The sequence below is a fragment of the Diadema antillarum genome, unplaced genomic scaffold (genome assembly GCF_040938485.1).
Source record: "Diadema antillarum isolate AM-2024a unplaced genomic scaffold, OU_Dant_1.0 seq00002565_RagTag, whole genome shotgun sequence".
Taxonomy (NCBI): Eukaryota; Metazoa; Echinodermata; class Echinoidea; order Diadematoida; family Diadematidae; genus Diadema; species Diadema antillarum.
The window spans coordinates 47,838-64,383 of record NW_027273165.1 but is presented as its reverse complement, the minus strand read 5'-3'; the positions used below and the strand labels follow the sequence as shown (position 1 = coordinate 64,383).

Genomic DNA, 16,546 nt, shown 5'->3' with positions numbered 1-16,546 from the left:
AAATTATGAAACTCTCAGTGCATTACATCAGTGGAGACTGATTTCAATCTTATTTTTCAGGAAATGGATCCAAGAAGACCGTGAATCAAAAATTGCTCTCATCCCACTGGTTCAAGCGGAGCATGACCGAGAGTAAGTTGCATTAATTGCAGAGGGTGGTGAGGAGGTTCAGTTGGTAGTGTGTCTGCCTCACATCCAAATGACTCAGGTTCAATTCCCATTGAGTCTAGCTGAGCACTGTTATGTGTAATGATATACCGTTCCCTCTTGTAAGAGGCAAAACACTCTGTCCCTTGGATGGGACATTCAAATGGAGGTCCCTTGTGTGAATTAGTTACAACTCACGCAGGTAAAAGATCCAAGTTCATTCTTCATCGCAAGTTGCTGGGTGCTAACCTGATGAAGTGGTCAGCTCGTCTACCCACACTAAAAAAATGGAACCAGGCACAATGTGTCATACAAAAAAAAAAAGAAAGAGATAATGACTGACTTTTAATATCTATTTGTTATTATTGTATTATCATTCTTATCATTATTATTGTTTTTTAATCATTATAAATACTACTATACAACACCAACCAACAGTACTATCCTGCTAGTACACGTAGTCATCAGTAGTTATGAAAGCAAATATCTTTAACAGTCTGGTTTACTTAGATAAGAAAACTTTCAAATAAAAAACATTTGTACCATTGCAGCCAAAAAGCTTGTCCGAACATTGCCTGCCATAGACCATGCATCACAAAACCAACAAAAACTTACGTGCCAAGATTATATGTGAGGACTCGAAATAGATGAAATGGGTAAACCTACTCAGTTATTTAGGTAGGTTAGAAGAGTCCATTTGAATTGAATTATACATCATTTAAAACCTTGAAGTCTTTTTTTTTTTTTAGAATCTGCCCTTAACTAGAAATTTGTGTCTGGCAACTTTTTGTTGGCTCTGTGATGCAGGGTCACATATGGGAACTTGGTAAATGAGATAGCTTGTTACTAGGTTCTTGGCAATCAGGAATTCATAGATACAATGTATTAATACTTGCGCTAAAAATGCCTCATCATGCATGCTTTGTATATCTCAGAACTGCCTATCAAAGTTAATATTTCTCACTTGCTCTCTCTTTATCTCTCCATGTTCATTTGTTTTGTTTTGTTTTGTTTGTGTGCTTGTTAATTGTTAGGGTTCTTCTGAGGTTGCGGTATAACCGAGAGCAGGAGGCAGAGATAATGAAGGACGTGCCTGACTGGACTGTTGGGGAGAGCGTCTTCAACTCCAAGAGATGGCACGAGCCGAGTCTCCTGGACCTCTATTTCCTGGAGCCGACCAGTGAGAGGAACAAGATCATTCAGGGTTTCAGCACCTTCACGGGATCGTAGATCGTAGCAGCGGGCATGTCCTGCTGTCGGGTACAATACAGTCTGGAAGGTCTAGCTGTGTGGAAAGACTGGCATGCAAGTTTTTAAGGGTTTATGTCAAGTGGATGAGCCATGTCAAGTAGAATGTTGAAATTGGTTAGTTCTTTCTTGCTGTGAAATTGATAGAACTTGCGGATTTTGATATCAAGCCATCAATAGAAAGTGTGGTCCAAGAAATACCAGTCTATCCTTGAACCCTTACCCTTGTCGGCCATGTGGGCCGCTCCTGTGAAAGCTCAGATGGTCAACTTTCTGGATAGTACTCCATGACTGTATTGTACCAATCAATGTTAGATGATATGTGATATAATGTGGAAATCCTCATATAAGGTATATGCCTACAGTGATGCAAGTCTGATTTTTCTGACTATGTGAAATTTCTCTTCTTGTGTTTTATCTTCAAAGAAAACAATCACACTCTTATTCAGCTCTTAGAATATTTCGGGTGTTTCTCATTAATTTCAATCAGTCAGGATTGGTAAATATTGCACAGAGCTAATACAGTTGTACAATACTGGTACTTCATGTATGCTGTTGCTTCATGAACCCCTCAATTGAAATCTCTTTGACCCTGTGGAAGTGAAATTTGACTGTATACCTTGGAAAAATCAGTTGTTACCAAGGTTTATTGTAAATAAACTTGTCAAAATGACAATATTGACTCTATGGCAGTCTTCAAGGAGCTTGCTTTAATAGGTGTTCCCTTTTCTGTTTTTGTCCCCGCCGAACGAGTTCGAGCAGGGGACTATGAAACGGGCTCCGTACGTGTGTGTGTCCGTGTGTCCGTCCGTCTGTCCGTCCGTGTGTCCGTGTGTGCGTCCGTGTGTGATCAAAATCTTCAATTTGCTACTTCTCTGTCATTTATGAGCCAATTTTGATTCTGTTTGCTTTATATGATAGCACTACATGGGAGCTTTGAAACTTCTACACAGAATTTCAGTCGTGACCTTTGACCTTGACCTTTGACCTATATTGTACATTTTGCTACAAAATGCTACTCCTTCGCCATTTCTAACCCGATTTCGATTCCGTTTGCTTTATGTGATGGCACTAGGTGAGGGCTTCAAAACTTCTACACAGAATTTTGACCTTTGACCTTGATTTTTTGACCTATATTGTACATTTTGCTACAAAATGCTACTCCTTCGCCATTTCTAACCCGATTTCGATTCCGTTTGCTTTATGTGATGGCACTAGGTGAGGGCTTCAAAACTTCTACACAGAATTTTGACCTTTGACTTCTTTGACCTTTGACCTTGATTTTTGACCTATATTGTACATTTTGCTACGAAATGCTACTCCTTCGCCATTTTTAACCCGATTTCGATTCCGTTTGCTTTATATGATGGCACTAGTTGAGGGCTTCAAAACTTCTACACAGAATTTTGACCTTTGACTTCTTTGACCTTTGACCTTGATTTTTGACCTATATTGTGCATTTTGCTACAGAATGCTACTCCTTCGCTATTTCTAACCCGATTTCGATTCCGTTTGCTTTATGTGATAGCACTAGGTGAGGGCTTCAAAACTTCTACACAGAATTTTGACCTTTGTCTTCTTTGACCTTTGACCTTGATTTTTTACCTATATTGTACATCGGCTACAAAATGCTACTCCTTCGCCATTTCTAACCCAATTTCGATTCCATTTGCTTTATGTGATGGCACTAGGTGAGGGCTTCAAAACTTCTACACAGAATTTTGACCTTTGACTTCTTTGACCTTTGACCTTGATTTTTTACCTATATTGCACATTTTGTTACAAAATGCTACTTCCGGCGGGGACATATGTTACGCACCGCGTAATTTCTACTTTTCCTTGTTTTTTTTTTCTCTCTCCTGTTTCTTTAAAGGGAGTTGGCCTCAAATATGTATCGGGATCAAGTGAATGCAACAATGGTGGTAAAACATATTAGTGATAGTTTGAGGAAAATCGGAAAGTCTTTTCAAAAGCTATGAATTTATATAGTTTATAAAGTTGTTTGTGATGTCGTAGTAATAATAGAATGCTAATAAATGAAATATGATATTTTATCCTTTCAGCATAATGAAAGAGCACTTGACTTACCTCCTTCAGGAACAGGGGGAATGATATTACCCTTAATATATATCAAGAATAAGTCATTGACGGTAAAATTTATGGCATTCTCTTTATATTTCTTTTTTTTATATCCACTTCCGTGATGTCATGAAATGTAGGTTTCTTAACAAGCAATGGTGGCACTCAAATTTAATAAAAACATTCAAAATTCTTAACTATTTTAATGAACTGTCCGGTCTTCCAAAAATTTAACGGATATGTTCTATTTCTGCATTCACTGACTCCTCATGCATCCATGGTGTGTATGTTTTGGGTAAATTCTCCCGTAACTGACTGGGTCATAAAGGACAGAATGGTTATATGGGATGTGTGTGTAGTGTGTGTGTGTGTGTGTGTGTGTGTGTGTGTGTGTGTTTCCACACTAAGAATGTGTTCTGTGGAGTGCTTCTACATTTCTGTCAAGCTGTGAATAATACGTATCGTCAGAGTTTCAAACTCCTTTGTGTGATTTTTTTTTTCTTCATCAGAAATAAAATATTTTCTAATGAAAAACATACCAACAACTGGGTACAGAAGATTGCAAAACATCAAATATTGGTGATGATTGTAGTGTCATTATCTAATCTGAAGCTTTTGTTTTGATGCTCCTTTTAATTGTTAAGAATTGGTAAAAAAAAAATTGTAAGATTTATGATGCAAGTTTATTCTATCCTATAGGCCTAAATGTGTACTTATGTACAGGTACAGTTTAAACAATTCAACACCATTGAAAAAAAAAAAAAATCTGACTGTCAGTTGGCCACCTGACACAACAGGTCTTTGTAACTTGTGAAGGAGAAATGTCCCCTAAAACATGAAGTCATCTTCAAATTTGTTGCCATTTTTATTTCATTTAATTAGTCCTCACGATCTGGATTGTAAAGTAACTCAATTTCTGTTTTATTTTTACGTAAGTTTACTTTGGTCTTGGGAAACATCGCCATTAGTATCCTATGCTCTTCATGTGTCATGATCATGAAAGGATGAATATATCTTCTTCATTTGTGTGTGTGTGTGTGTGTGTGTGTGTGTGTGTGTGTTTGTGTGTGTGTGTGTTTTGTCATAGCTGAGCAAAATAAACACAGTACACCCTCAAATAGTGTAATTTTTCCATAACTGTACTTTGGCTTTAGAACTCATCACCATTATTATCGTTTGATCTTTATGTTTATGTTTCATGTTCATAAAAAGTATATATTTCAGGATAAATACATCAGGGGTTTTTTTTTCAGCCAACAATGTTTGTCAAATGTTTGTCATTTATTTTTGAGTGTGTATGACTGAGGATGAATGTTTTCTCTGGAAACAAAATGAATATCACATTGCATAACTTTCATATTTTGTATATCCATTCCATAGCAAATTTTAATGCATTCAACATGGCAGCATATTTACAGTTACAGTGTACAATCACATTGCCATTGCAATTAAAAGACAGAGCAGTACAGGCAGACAAGTAGCTTAGAGGGCAAATTCACCTTCGTGTATAAACATATGAATTGAGAGCATACAGCAATATTAGTTGAGCACATTAGTGAAAGTTTGAGTAAAATCAGACAATCCGTTCAAAAGTTATGAGTTTTTTTAAGTTTCAGTTCCGCAATCGCTGGATGTGAAGACTACTAGAGCTTGTGATGTCATATGTGTAGAACGATAAAAGAAAATTTGATGTATTTTCACATTTCTCTCATAACAAAAGAGCACAAGACTTGCCTCCTCCAGAAGGCAGGGGGAGTAATATTACCCTTATCATATATGTCAGTTACAAGTTGAGAGGATGTGCACTTTTTCAAAAAAATGAAATTTTGTAGAATTCTCTTTATATATTCCTTATATTGTTCTATGCATATGACATTATCAACTGTAGTAGTCTTCCTAACCAGCAGTGACTGTACAGAAACTTTAAAAAGTCATAACTTTTGAACGGATTGTCCGATTTTCCTCAAACTTTCACTGATGTGTTATACTTATATTCATTTGCTGCATTATCTCAATCCACATGTACCGTATATAAAGGTGAACTTGACCTTTAGAGCATCGGCTAATATTCATGGTGCTCATTTGGAAGCCGTGTTATCAGGTGTTAGAGCTTAAAACATTTAAATGATGCCATCTACTGTTATCATGTGTACTGAAAACGTGTCCGGAAAAAATGTTACCAAAAATAAATAAATGAATAAATAAAATAAGATGTTTCTATAGTAGCTTACATCTTCTTTAAGTTTCCACGTGTTCTGGTCAATATTCTTGGAAGATAATCAATTTTTTCGTAAAAGTAACTCCTACTTCCAGAGAGGAGATAGACCCAACCTCACTCATCAAAAATGATGAAGAGGGATCACATTATCCTTGAGGAAAACCAGCCTCATGCCAAATTTATTCCTATACTATACTACACTGATTCTTCTACTACAGTATTTTATACTATAAATACACTGTATGTCCTGGCGTCATTACCTACATACGCGAGTTCTACAGATTATTATTGAGCATCTCATTCAGATGAATGTAACAGGTCAACCACGGGGGTATGAAACAAAAAGCACTCGGCATTCTATGTTCCTTTCCGCATTTACAGTGGATGCATTTTCTCTTGTCAAGCACACTGCGGGGGGCAAAAGACGGTACATGATCAGCTCGTTATCTGTACACTGCAATGAATAAGTTTAATGCCAGACAAGACCTCACAAAATGTTGTTAAAAGGTTTCAGCTCTAAATGAATATATTGTATGTAACGTATGAATATATCATTATGATTTGCTCGCTGGGATAAAGCAAAAGACAATTCAAGAGCCGCAAACTCGTCTTTAAAAAGTCCAGATTTTTGGCAGCATATGCCAGTTCGAAATCTTTGCTGTCGTCCACAGGTTACGGACGTTGATGAGCGCCCTCATTCGAGTGATTCAGATAGTGAAGGTTCCAATGGGCACGGAGCTCTTCTGCAGCTTGTTGCTGTCGTACTTGTGGCGCTCCACCCGCTTGGCCGTGTAGGTGGTGAGATGGGTGGTGTCGAAGTAGCGGTTTTTTTCAATGTGGGCGTCGAAGTGCGAGGCACGGAGCTGTAGGGGGAACAGGAGGTACTAATATAGGTAACCAACTGATTTTAATCAAAATCTGTATCATATAGGCCTATCATATTACACCAGTTTTACTACATATTGTATTTTAATTCATCAAACTTATAATTCCGTCTCCAATCCCCGCCTGAACGAGAGAGGAAAAAAATGTCGAACTTAGAATCACAAACCCACCCTCAAAAAAAGAAGTTAAGTTTTAACAGATGAAATAGCAAGCAGGAACTTGACGCTGAATAGGTGAAAACTAAGACTGAAACAAATGAAGGCTCGTGAATTGGAGCTGCAAAAAGTGGGTTGAAATTAAAATAAATCTGATCTGTCAATTTCTGACTCGGATGTTTGGTCCAACCTTTTGATCAAACTAGATGATATATACAATCCGATATATTTGCCATACAGACGGTTAAACCAGAATTAAACACTCACTCAAACTGCAAAGCATCTCCGCAGATATCATTATCCGAATGTCATGCTCCATAGGCATACTATTATTCTTCACGCGATTTTAAGAAATATGACACAAGGGGGAGGGGAAAGTTTGTGATATTCTCCTTTCAAGGCTGAAGTCTTACCTTGTTGATTTCGTCTCCTTGGATGACTCCATTAGGAGTGATGCCATTCTTATACGGTGGCGGGAAATCTTCGGTGGTCGTCGACATGTTGTGAAGGTCGCCTGAGAATCGAACACAAAATCAGCCTCTTGAGACAAAACCATAGTATATTCATTTGTATTGCAGCTCTTGCCACAGTTTCTTAGAATAGTATCACTGTTGAAATTGACGCAGTTCTACGGGGAAAAGTGTTATCAGACTATATAATGCTGACCAGTGGTTGTGCTGAACCAGATATCGTGACACCTTATGTAGGCCAAAATGTCATCACTTGATATCATGCAATGATTATTGAAAGAGGACTGAAAAAAAAAATGATCTGAATGTTGCGTTCAATTGTATTCTAGATTCACACAACGCGCATCAATGTTTCCAACGAAGAAATGAATGATGCTTAATGTATACGTGGCGTTAGAATCGCTATTGCACAACTGGCAGTTAGACTTTTATCTTCTCCCGAAATACAATCAGCGGGGAACAATGATGATGTGCGTATTAAAGAATAGCAACGTCGTAAATAATCAGTGCAGTGGATTCTTACCGAATCCATCGAGAGGCACGATGCTCTTCTTGTACCCGTCCGCCCGAACGGCAAAGGCCGAATTACCCAGCGCTGGGTAGGCATCTGATTGGGTGGTTGTGTAGTAGGATGAAAGTTTCCGAGGTTCTCCGAAAGTGACGTCGCTGACCGTTCTCTTCATCGCGCCCGAAACGATTTCGTTTCGGAAACCAGATGGAGGCTGGGGTGGACAAAGATAATGATAACGATAGAGAATCTTGGGTAATTCTTATTTCAGAAAACTTACATGGTCAAATCTTGCACGTCACCTATCTTCGACTGCAATATGGTTACCGGTGTTGAATATCAAAATCTGGAATTTTAATTCTGATTCCTTTTTTTTTCTTTTTATTAAGTGTAGGCCTATATCTCGTCTATATTTCTTCCTGCAAGTTGACCTAAAAGTTAACTGAGCCAGGTGCAAAAAAAACAAACAAACAAAAACAAAAACAAACAAACAAAGCTGTTGGTGGATATGATAGGTGTGCGTTTAAAAGGAGCAGGAGAAAACTATTTTTTCTTTTAATATATTCAATTCATATCTTCCCATAGCTCGGCTGTGGTCTGGCAAAACTCCGCATTTCGTTTATGGCGATTGTAAGATATTCACATCTAAATGTTTAAATGCTTGCCGTTTTTCATAGCGATTAGCATAACTTGGAATTGTCTCTATAAAAAGGTGAACTTTATATGGCTAACTTAAAGTGTCCAGGAGTCCGTCATCAAACCTTAGAGATGTTTTACTTCTTCTTCTTTTTTTTTCTGCCAAACTATTCCAGACCAGGCATCAACAGCATAATGATGTGGCATGCAGATTTTACACCCGTTTATTTTGTAAGTCTATCAATGCATCCTCTATCCATTTCTCAAACTTTATGGCCAACAATGATTGCCATATACGTTGTACATAGTGATGGAGTGTGGGAGAGAAGGAGAGAGTGGGATGTGGCGAGAGATCAAGGGAGAAAGGGAAAAGAAAGAGATAAATAATGGAGGGGCCGGGTGGGGCTAGAAACTCACCAGCTGATGGTAAACGGAGTAGTTGGTTGTAGTTGTTCTCTCCGTCACTCTGTTGGGATCCAGGTCGCCCGATGGAATGTTGCTGGCGTTGCTGTCGTAGGGCACGAACTTCGTGAAAGCTGTAAGGGATTGAAAGTTGAGGTTGCATTGAAAGTGGACTGGTTTACCATCGTATACACATTCATTCAGACGATCCAGAAAAAGTTGTTCTGAAAACTACGAAAGATTGCCCTCTTAAGGGACCGAAACATCGCATAGGCCTACAAGAAATGCCTGCCTTTAGAGCATGGCAGCAGCTTGTTCGTGCAAACTAAAATTTACATAGTTTCCAAATATATAATGTACAGTGTCTTAAAAGAAAAAAAAATGTGGAAACGGCTCTGCGTAGCTGATGGGTTTGACAAATTGATAAACGTGGACTACCCACTGCCTGTTTCTGATAATCCCAATGGTTAATGCCATCAGAAGGCACATGAATGAAGTCGGTTAAGGTTGTTGTTGTTGTTGTTGTTGTTGTTGTTGTTGTTGTTGTTGTTGTTGTTTTTGTTGGTTTTTTTTACCCTGTTTGGTTACTGCTTCGATGGGTACAAGCTACTCGTTATTATGTCGCAGTGGTGGCTGACACCTCTGACGCAATCCCTGAAAGTTTAGTCTACTCTAAAGGATCGTGCAATCACGCATCATAAGATTACAAAACAGATTCGAAATATTTTATATTTATCGACACCAGTTATGGAGCCAGACGGGAGTGTTACGCGAAGGTTTGGCTTACGAGCTAGTTCCTTGGCATCGAAGGCAGTTGCCGCCGTTGTGCCGAATTGATCATATTTCTTGCTGTGGCCCATCTTGAAGTTGGTATCCCGTATCCTGGTAACGGCGCTATCTCGCTGGTACGGTTGGTAGTGCTCCCCCGCAAAGCGAGGGTATGACGTCAGCTGGGTGGTTTCTCGATGTACCAACTTGTCCGTGTCTCCCTGTGGGATGCATGAACCCGCGAGCTACGCGAAGGAAAAATAAAGACATATTTAATAGTAAAGTGGAACAGAGTTATTAATGAGTTTACATAACTGTAACTTTAAGTCATTGTCAAATTGCAGGAGTCGTTTCCCTTTTCAATATTAATATGGTTTTCACAATAGCTTTAATCTAACAGTAACTCTATAACTTTGAGCATTGTTAGCTTGAGTGAATTGTTTATCATCGACGTTACCATGACGATTGACGAAAATTTATTATAATTAAGTAAATCAGTTTCCTGTAATGTATACTCACATCTGGTTTCACAGCTACGTAAGGAAGGTATCTGCCAGGAAACTGCTCTTTCGACGATGTCTCGTACGGAGCGTGTGTCCTGTAGTCTCCGCGGATGGTTGGTTCGCCGCCTTCGGAGCGTGAAAGAAACATTACAAGAAAAGTTAGTTAATGAAAATTCGCTGTTAACTAGAGTATATTTATTTTATGGAAACAGCATAGAAGCAGAGCGATCCAACTAAACCTTAAGGCGCAATTTTGTCTTGAAAACTCGTCAATGGGCTGTTTAGGTAATGTCAGTCGACGTGATTAAAGTAGTTTTGATAAGGGGGTATTTGGTGCCAATGGGATTTCATTATTTTGATTATGGCATTTCAGGCAACATTATCACAGCAGCACACCACACTCATACAGGGGCGGATCCAGGGAGGACTGCAACCGGCGCACGCCCCCCCCCTTTATTTTTTGTTGAAACAAAAGAAATAAAAAGAAAAAAATGGGGGGGAGGGGTGCGTGCGCCCCCCCCCCCCCCTTTAATTTTGTAAACGCGCCCCCTCTTTACGGAATTCCTGGGTCCGCCCCTGCTCATAACATTAATGCATTGTGTTAAATGAGCACATATACCACAAAAGAACAATGATACAATATAATGAGTAAAATCAGTGGGGAAATCAAAGTAATGAATGCGAGTTTATCAGCACCTTCCTTTGATAGTGCCCACCAATCTTTGTCATTATGTTTGCAGAGAGAGCAGATGTACTTATATATTTCAAATGCGAATTTGATTTCAAATAGATAATTTTCTTTTTTATGAAGGCAAGTATTTGAAGAGTTGTCCTATTTAGCTTTTGAATACGAGATTAATGAATGACGTCGAACGGAGTGAGAGTTTGACAGTGACAGTTCCGCTACTGATAAAATTTGAGAATTAACGAACCAAGCTATACCAATCTGTAACACCTATACACTACACACCATACCGCAACCATCTGTTTATTCAAAGAAATGACCCAGTTTTATCTCTAATTGAAGTTCCCCGAAAGTACAGTCCATATTCAAAGGAAGAAGCCACTACAAATTCGGAAAAATTTGGGCAAGGGTTTCTGATTCACTCACGACGACAGGACACTGATGAAGCAATATCATTCATCACAACTAAATCTATCTATAAAAACCGAAAACTTGATCGCCAACAGGCTGTGGTGTACTACGGAGCATAACAATATCACACACCTGTGTGCATGCACGGCGCGCGGTGGACTTTGATGACGGATGTGTCATGACCCCTGAAGTTGCCATGGTAATCGGAGGCGGGCATGCGCTCCTTCTCCTTGTCGCCCTGCGGCACGTAGCTCCTCATTGGCTCAGCGTTGGGCAAGGAGCGCGTAACTCCGCGCGGAGACTGGAATTCCTGGGAGTGTGACGTCAGGAAGGACTCGATACGGCGGTCTGAGTCCATCATGAAGTTAGTCTTGGTAAGAGCCTTGCACTGGTTGACTTTGGGCAAGAAGATTCCCTGAAGGATTCAAACAGAAGATTGGGGTCATAAAACAAGCTTGTGCAATTCTTCGTAATACAATTGATAATTGCAGCAATAAACTAATGTTCCCTAATTTCCACTTCTTTCCCCTACGTCTCTAATGAATGTAGGCACACATACATCAGACGATAAAACTTAGAGATTGACGAATTAATTGATTCGCAACACTTCAGAGCTTTTCTGCCAATAGGGATACATTTCCCTCCCTTCCTTCCCCTGTTAAAGAATTTCTTGAAAGGAGTACCATAAACAAAATTTCATTATGGCCCATAATTTCCCTGTTTTTATTACCGCCATGACACCCTGAAATTATTGATTTATATACCTTGTAGGATGCGTGTGTTTCCGTGGTATCAGACGTTCCCGCCGTGACATCTTTGTGCATGACGGCGGCAGGTGCCGGAGGCTCGGCCGCCGCTTCTCGGCCGTAGGAGCGGTGCGCCACATAGTCCTTCTTGAACGTGCTCCGCCTGGTGGCGCTCTTGCTAAGGCGTTTGTCGTTCCCGATGCGGTAGTGCGAGGCGACAAGGAAGTCCTTCCCGGTGAGCGGGGCGGAAACCTTGTCGCTGATGGCCGGAAGTGACACGGTCTCAGCGGGCATGGTGGGACGGTTTCTAGTTATCATAAATAGAGAAAATAATACATGTTGATAATTTGACAAAGTCATAAGAGGAATTCGATCCGACTGGCACGCACACCATAATTCAAACAGTGGTATTGTGTTGTGTTTTTGTTTGTTCTATTTTGCATTTTGAGTGAAGGTGTCATTCACAAAAGCTTGACCCAACGTACTAGATAATTATTGCTTATAAGCGAACTTTGTCCGGCGTCATCACTTCATTTTTCTTGTTCCAAATTTGATAAGAAATGATTAAATATATCTTTCTTTGGCAAACGATGAGCAAGGGTCCCAAATCAATTACAAATCTAACGAAAAAAAATATTTATATAATGGTATCTTTGTTAATTGTGAATTGTTTGATACTGCCCGATTGCATTACAATCGTAATAATCATTGTAGAGCATTTACATTCTTGAACAAAGTCATAAACTATCCATCACACAATTTGCCTATTTACACATTTATTTATTTATTTATTTTTTAAATCAGGCTTCTTCAGAAAATGTCTTATATCTGAACAGATATCTTATTCTAATAATCAAGCATCATTAGTAAATTGCGTGTATTTCAAAATATCTTTATTAACAATCCATGGATAGGTCATAACTGCATATCACCTAAACAAAAACTGTATCAACAGAATACACGGTCGAAGTGACCAATGTTACTGGCCCTTACACTTTTATTACACTATGCTTCGGGAATGCCAGATCACATACACATAATACCTACAGTGTAGGACTACACACACACACACACACACACACACACACACACACACACACAAAATCACACATCAAGTGGCAATTAGAGGGAAACAAAACAAAACAAAACAAAACAAAGCAGAAAAAAAGAAACTACAGACGAATTGACTACTGAGGCTGTAAACTAACGTTGATTTTATGATTATGAAAAAGAAAGAAAGAATTGAAATTATGAATAAACGAATAAGGGTCATGGCAAAATCTTGTCATGGAAAATGAAATGCTGACCGGCAATCTCATGTAAGTTTTCAAATTCATGATCTTAACAAAATAATGTACACAGTATACTCAGACAGAATCAAGCAGAGTTTAAATCATTCCTTTCGAGGTGGGGTGCAGAGTTACAGATTAACTTACATGGCATCTTTGGACTTGGGACTCCAACTTGAGAGCAAGATGAATTACTGACTCGCATTTGTATAGCAGTACAGTGTATCCCCGTTGGAATAAAATGGTGTTGTAGGATTTACGGGGGAAGATTCCCCAAATGTGTATATGATTGTGGATTCACAGAATGTAGGAAATGCAACATTCATTTAAAAAAAGTGCAAATCGGAAACCCAATTCACAATTGTAATCTTTCTTTTTTTTGCGTTTTGCCTCTCCAGATCGATTTCTATATACACTGTAGATTAATTTTTGTCAACAAAGTACGACATAAAAAAGGAAAATCATCTATAACGAACTGAACGAATCTCTCACTTTGGTAAATAATGTTCACCTTCTCTCGACCTCCTACTCAGATCTGATATAGCCAGGTCAAGCGTTTTTCAGTACACTCGGGGAAAAAAGTACAATTTGTTCTATAATATCATAATGAACACCTACATAAGGTGTACTATTGCGCTGATTTTCTCATTCATGTATGAATAAATTAATAAATAGATATGTACTGTATATCATATATAGCTGTATTACACATGTATAAAGGCCTTAAAAAAGATCAAATTAGTGTATTCAACGCACATCTCTGTACCTGCATGGAAGTTAATTTTCAGGTGAGAAAACAGGTTGTAAGTAACCATCCCCTATAGTGTTGCGGAAGTTTTGTGGATAAGCTGCATTTTATGGTCTCTTTCGACTAAAGCAGATTACTTTAGAAAGCTGAGACGAAGCGGTAAGCAACAACGTTCACCAACAATATGGAACTCATCTTACGGCTGACTCCATTTTACAAAGACACTTCTACTTCGTTACAAATCTTAATAAACCAATATCTACGTTGCGTTTGGATTATGAGGGGGTCCGGTATGTGATTTCTTTCTCGTGTTTATTTCAGCGTCGAATGGAACACTTTTGCGGATCGCGGAACTATTTAATGCTGATGATGGCTGCAATTTTTGCTAGGGGTATACCAATATAATTGTGGTTATCCGTCAGCAGCAACTAAAGTGCCAACAACAGAAGGTTGTTTCTTACATGCCGCCATGAATAATGCTGTGGACAAAATAACCACAAGCCTCGCATTGTCACACGGCCCCAAGCCAGTCCACAGCTAAAAATATGTCAAATCTCCTGCTTCATTTGATAAAAGTCACATGTATTTAAATCGTTGCATGTATCCCAAGGACAAAGTGCTACCTCAAAGTAGTATTACTTGGGTGTTAGTGTATAAACGGCAAACGTGCAAGCGAACCAACTGATATACATCATGTACATTGACAACGAATGACATCCGTTTTATCATCCAACTTTCGTCCATTATACAATCTGCACTTCAACAAACAGGAATTTTGCGTCTTTACGCACGAGCTCTCACCCCGAGCTTTTGCACGTGCCTCCTGTATTCAAAACCTTTGAAAACTACTCAAGCTTGATATCCTAATCAAACCATGATGTGTGTTTGCTAAAACTCACCAAATTGTGTCCACACCAGCAAATGTGATTCACTCTGTATACGCCATAATTCCACACAAAGACATGTCTAATTTTTGTATAGTGAGCTACAGGTTCAAAACGGCAGCACAACCCGACGTCCTTCACCCGAAAGCCAGGGATCGCTCATCCGGCTTCTTTAGCGCATCCACAAATAAAATGACATTTACTACTCAGCAACCGTTGTCATGGTTACAGCGCAGCAGGTGGTTTCACAGGGCGATCAGTTTCCGTGACCCGGTATAACCCTTACCCGTTCGCGGATACCGCAGAATGGCTATATATACCGAGGAGACAACAAACTATACATCAGAAAATATGCCAGCATTTTACCGCATGAGAAGTATGGAAGATTTCGGGAATTAGACAAAATATATTTTGATAAAGAGTCTATCAGCGCATTGAAAGCTATATACAAGATCATCTCAACCACAGGGGGACCCTTAATTCTGTGCCAACATTTCACAACGTAAACAGAAAATGCATCATTGGCTAAGTTATAAAGCGAGTCGTTTTCTTTCAGCTCTGCATGATACAAAACTTCTAATATGCCAATGAGATAATACGAAATATTGTGGTTTTATTTTTTCTCTCTCTCTTCTTTCGAAGATTTCACGAGTAGTCCGGACCATCTGAGGGTCTGAAATCGATGTAGTCATGCCTCGTCCAGACGTATAAGCAGAGAGATTGGAGAGACACGCAATCTTTCAATCATCTTTCAAAAGCTAGTCCACATCTAAAATCTGGCACACATTTATAATGAATGCGCGGGACAAGGACAGTTATATAGATAACATGATTAATTTACACAGTCTGATTGTGTGATTTCTATGCGTTTGTGTTACTGGCTATTTTTCGGCTCTGCGAAACATGCCACTGTTTAGGATCGTGATTCGCTTTAATGATTATGATAGATGCAGCAATTTCATGTTGTCTTTTACATGGAGTGTATAAGCAATCCACCATTTCCTTCTTCGCGGACGACTATATTATGTCTTATATGATTACTGAAGAAAATATCCTAATCTATCTCAGCTGCATTCGGTGTTGTTCGAGCTTTCTTAACTCGTGGAAAATTGAAGAACTTTATCGTCATACATCGGCAAATAGACAACGCGTTTCCAAGGAGCATCAGCCCACTCCTTTCTGGCCAGTAAACAGCAACCCCTGCAACGGTCCTGTCCGAAGCTATTTGTGTTTCTTATGGTGGGCCTTACTTGTGAGTAGCCTACAATGTATGTGTTAATTGCGGGCAAGGAAATTAGATACGAGCTGACGGGACGAACTTTTATGACACCCTTTCAGGTGTCAATTAAACTAGCCCGCGATTGTAATGAGCCTGGAGAGCTATTCATTGTATTCACGAGTTTACTCTGTCGCTCCACGAGAGTCCTCAGGTAGAGCCCTAAAGCGCGTCCACCCAAACGCGACAATGCAAGAATCAGTGTTCAAACAACACAAGTGGAAAAATCCGTTCCTCTAAACCCTCTGCACTGTTTTCATTCGCAAAATAGCCGTGTATCGAACGAGATAAGGCTATACACCGACAGTCTTTTGAGCTCAGAAGCCTGTAACTGGCGACATTAACAACAAAACAGTCACATTACTACCGAACTGCACTGTTCGTTACCATGAAAGTTGATGAAGACAATAATGTACGAGCAACCGTCACATCTCATCCCATAATTATGATGGTATATGGCATTCCACAGATCCATGAGTATCTTTTTA

General features: G+C 39.3%; 2 protein-coding genes across 2 annotated transcripts; one reads left to right on the top strand and one right to left on the bottom strand.

Moving 5' to 3' along the window:
* Positions 1-60: 60 nt before the first annotated feature.
* Positions 61-2,082, top strand: LOC139714957 (NADH dehydrogenase [ubiquinone] 1 alpha subcomplex subunit 13-like; the record flags this gene model as incomplete). The annotated part of the gene is made up of 2 exons (XM_071626605.1): positions 61-132; positions 1,182-2,082. Coding segments are annotated over 2 exons (268 nt in total), but the record flags the coding sequence as incomplete, so codon positions are not given.
* A 4,317-nt stretch (positions 2,083-6,399) lies between these two features.
* Positions 6,400-14,950, bottom strand: LOC139714954 (stabilizer of axonemal microtubules 5-like). Its single transcript, XM_071626602.1, has 9 exons — positions 14,798-14,950; positions 11,880-12,168; positions 11,248-11,530; positions 10,036-10,145; positions 9,536-9,761; positions 8,764-8,882; positions 7,726-7,924; positions 7,146-7,246; positions 6,400-6,555 (listed from the first exon to the last, which is right to left on the bottom strand). Exons 2-9 carry the CDS (start codon positions 12,153-12,155, stop codon positions 6,400-6,402), a joined length of 1,470 nt encoding a protein of 489 aa, XP_071482703.1. The 5' UTR covers positions 12,156-12,168; positions 14,798-14,950.
* Positions 14,951-16,546: the final 1,596 nt, after the last annotated feature.

What these genes read in the sequence shown, in the direction of transcription:
- LOC139714954 (XM_071626602.1), bottom strand. Translation starts at nt 12,155, where the DNA reads ATGCCCGCTGAGACCGTGTCACTTCCGGCCATCAGCGACAAGGTTTCC. An exon ending in AAACACACGCATCCTACAAG is followed by an intron (nt 11,531 to 11,879) that starts GTATATAAATCA and finishes TGAATCCTTCAG; the next exon opens with GGAATCTTCTTGCCCAAAGT. An exon ending in AAGGAGACGAAATCAACAAG is followed by an intron (nt 6,556 to 7,145) that starts GTAAGACTTCAG and finishes TTCCCCCTACAG; the next exon opens with CTCCGTGCCTCGCACTTCGA.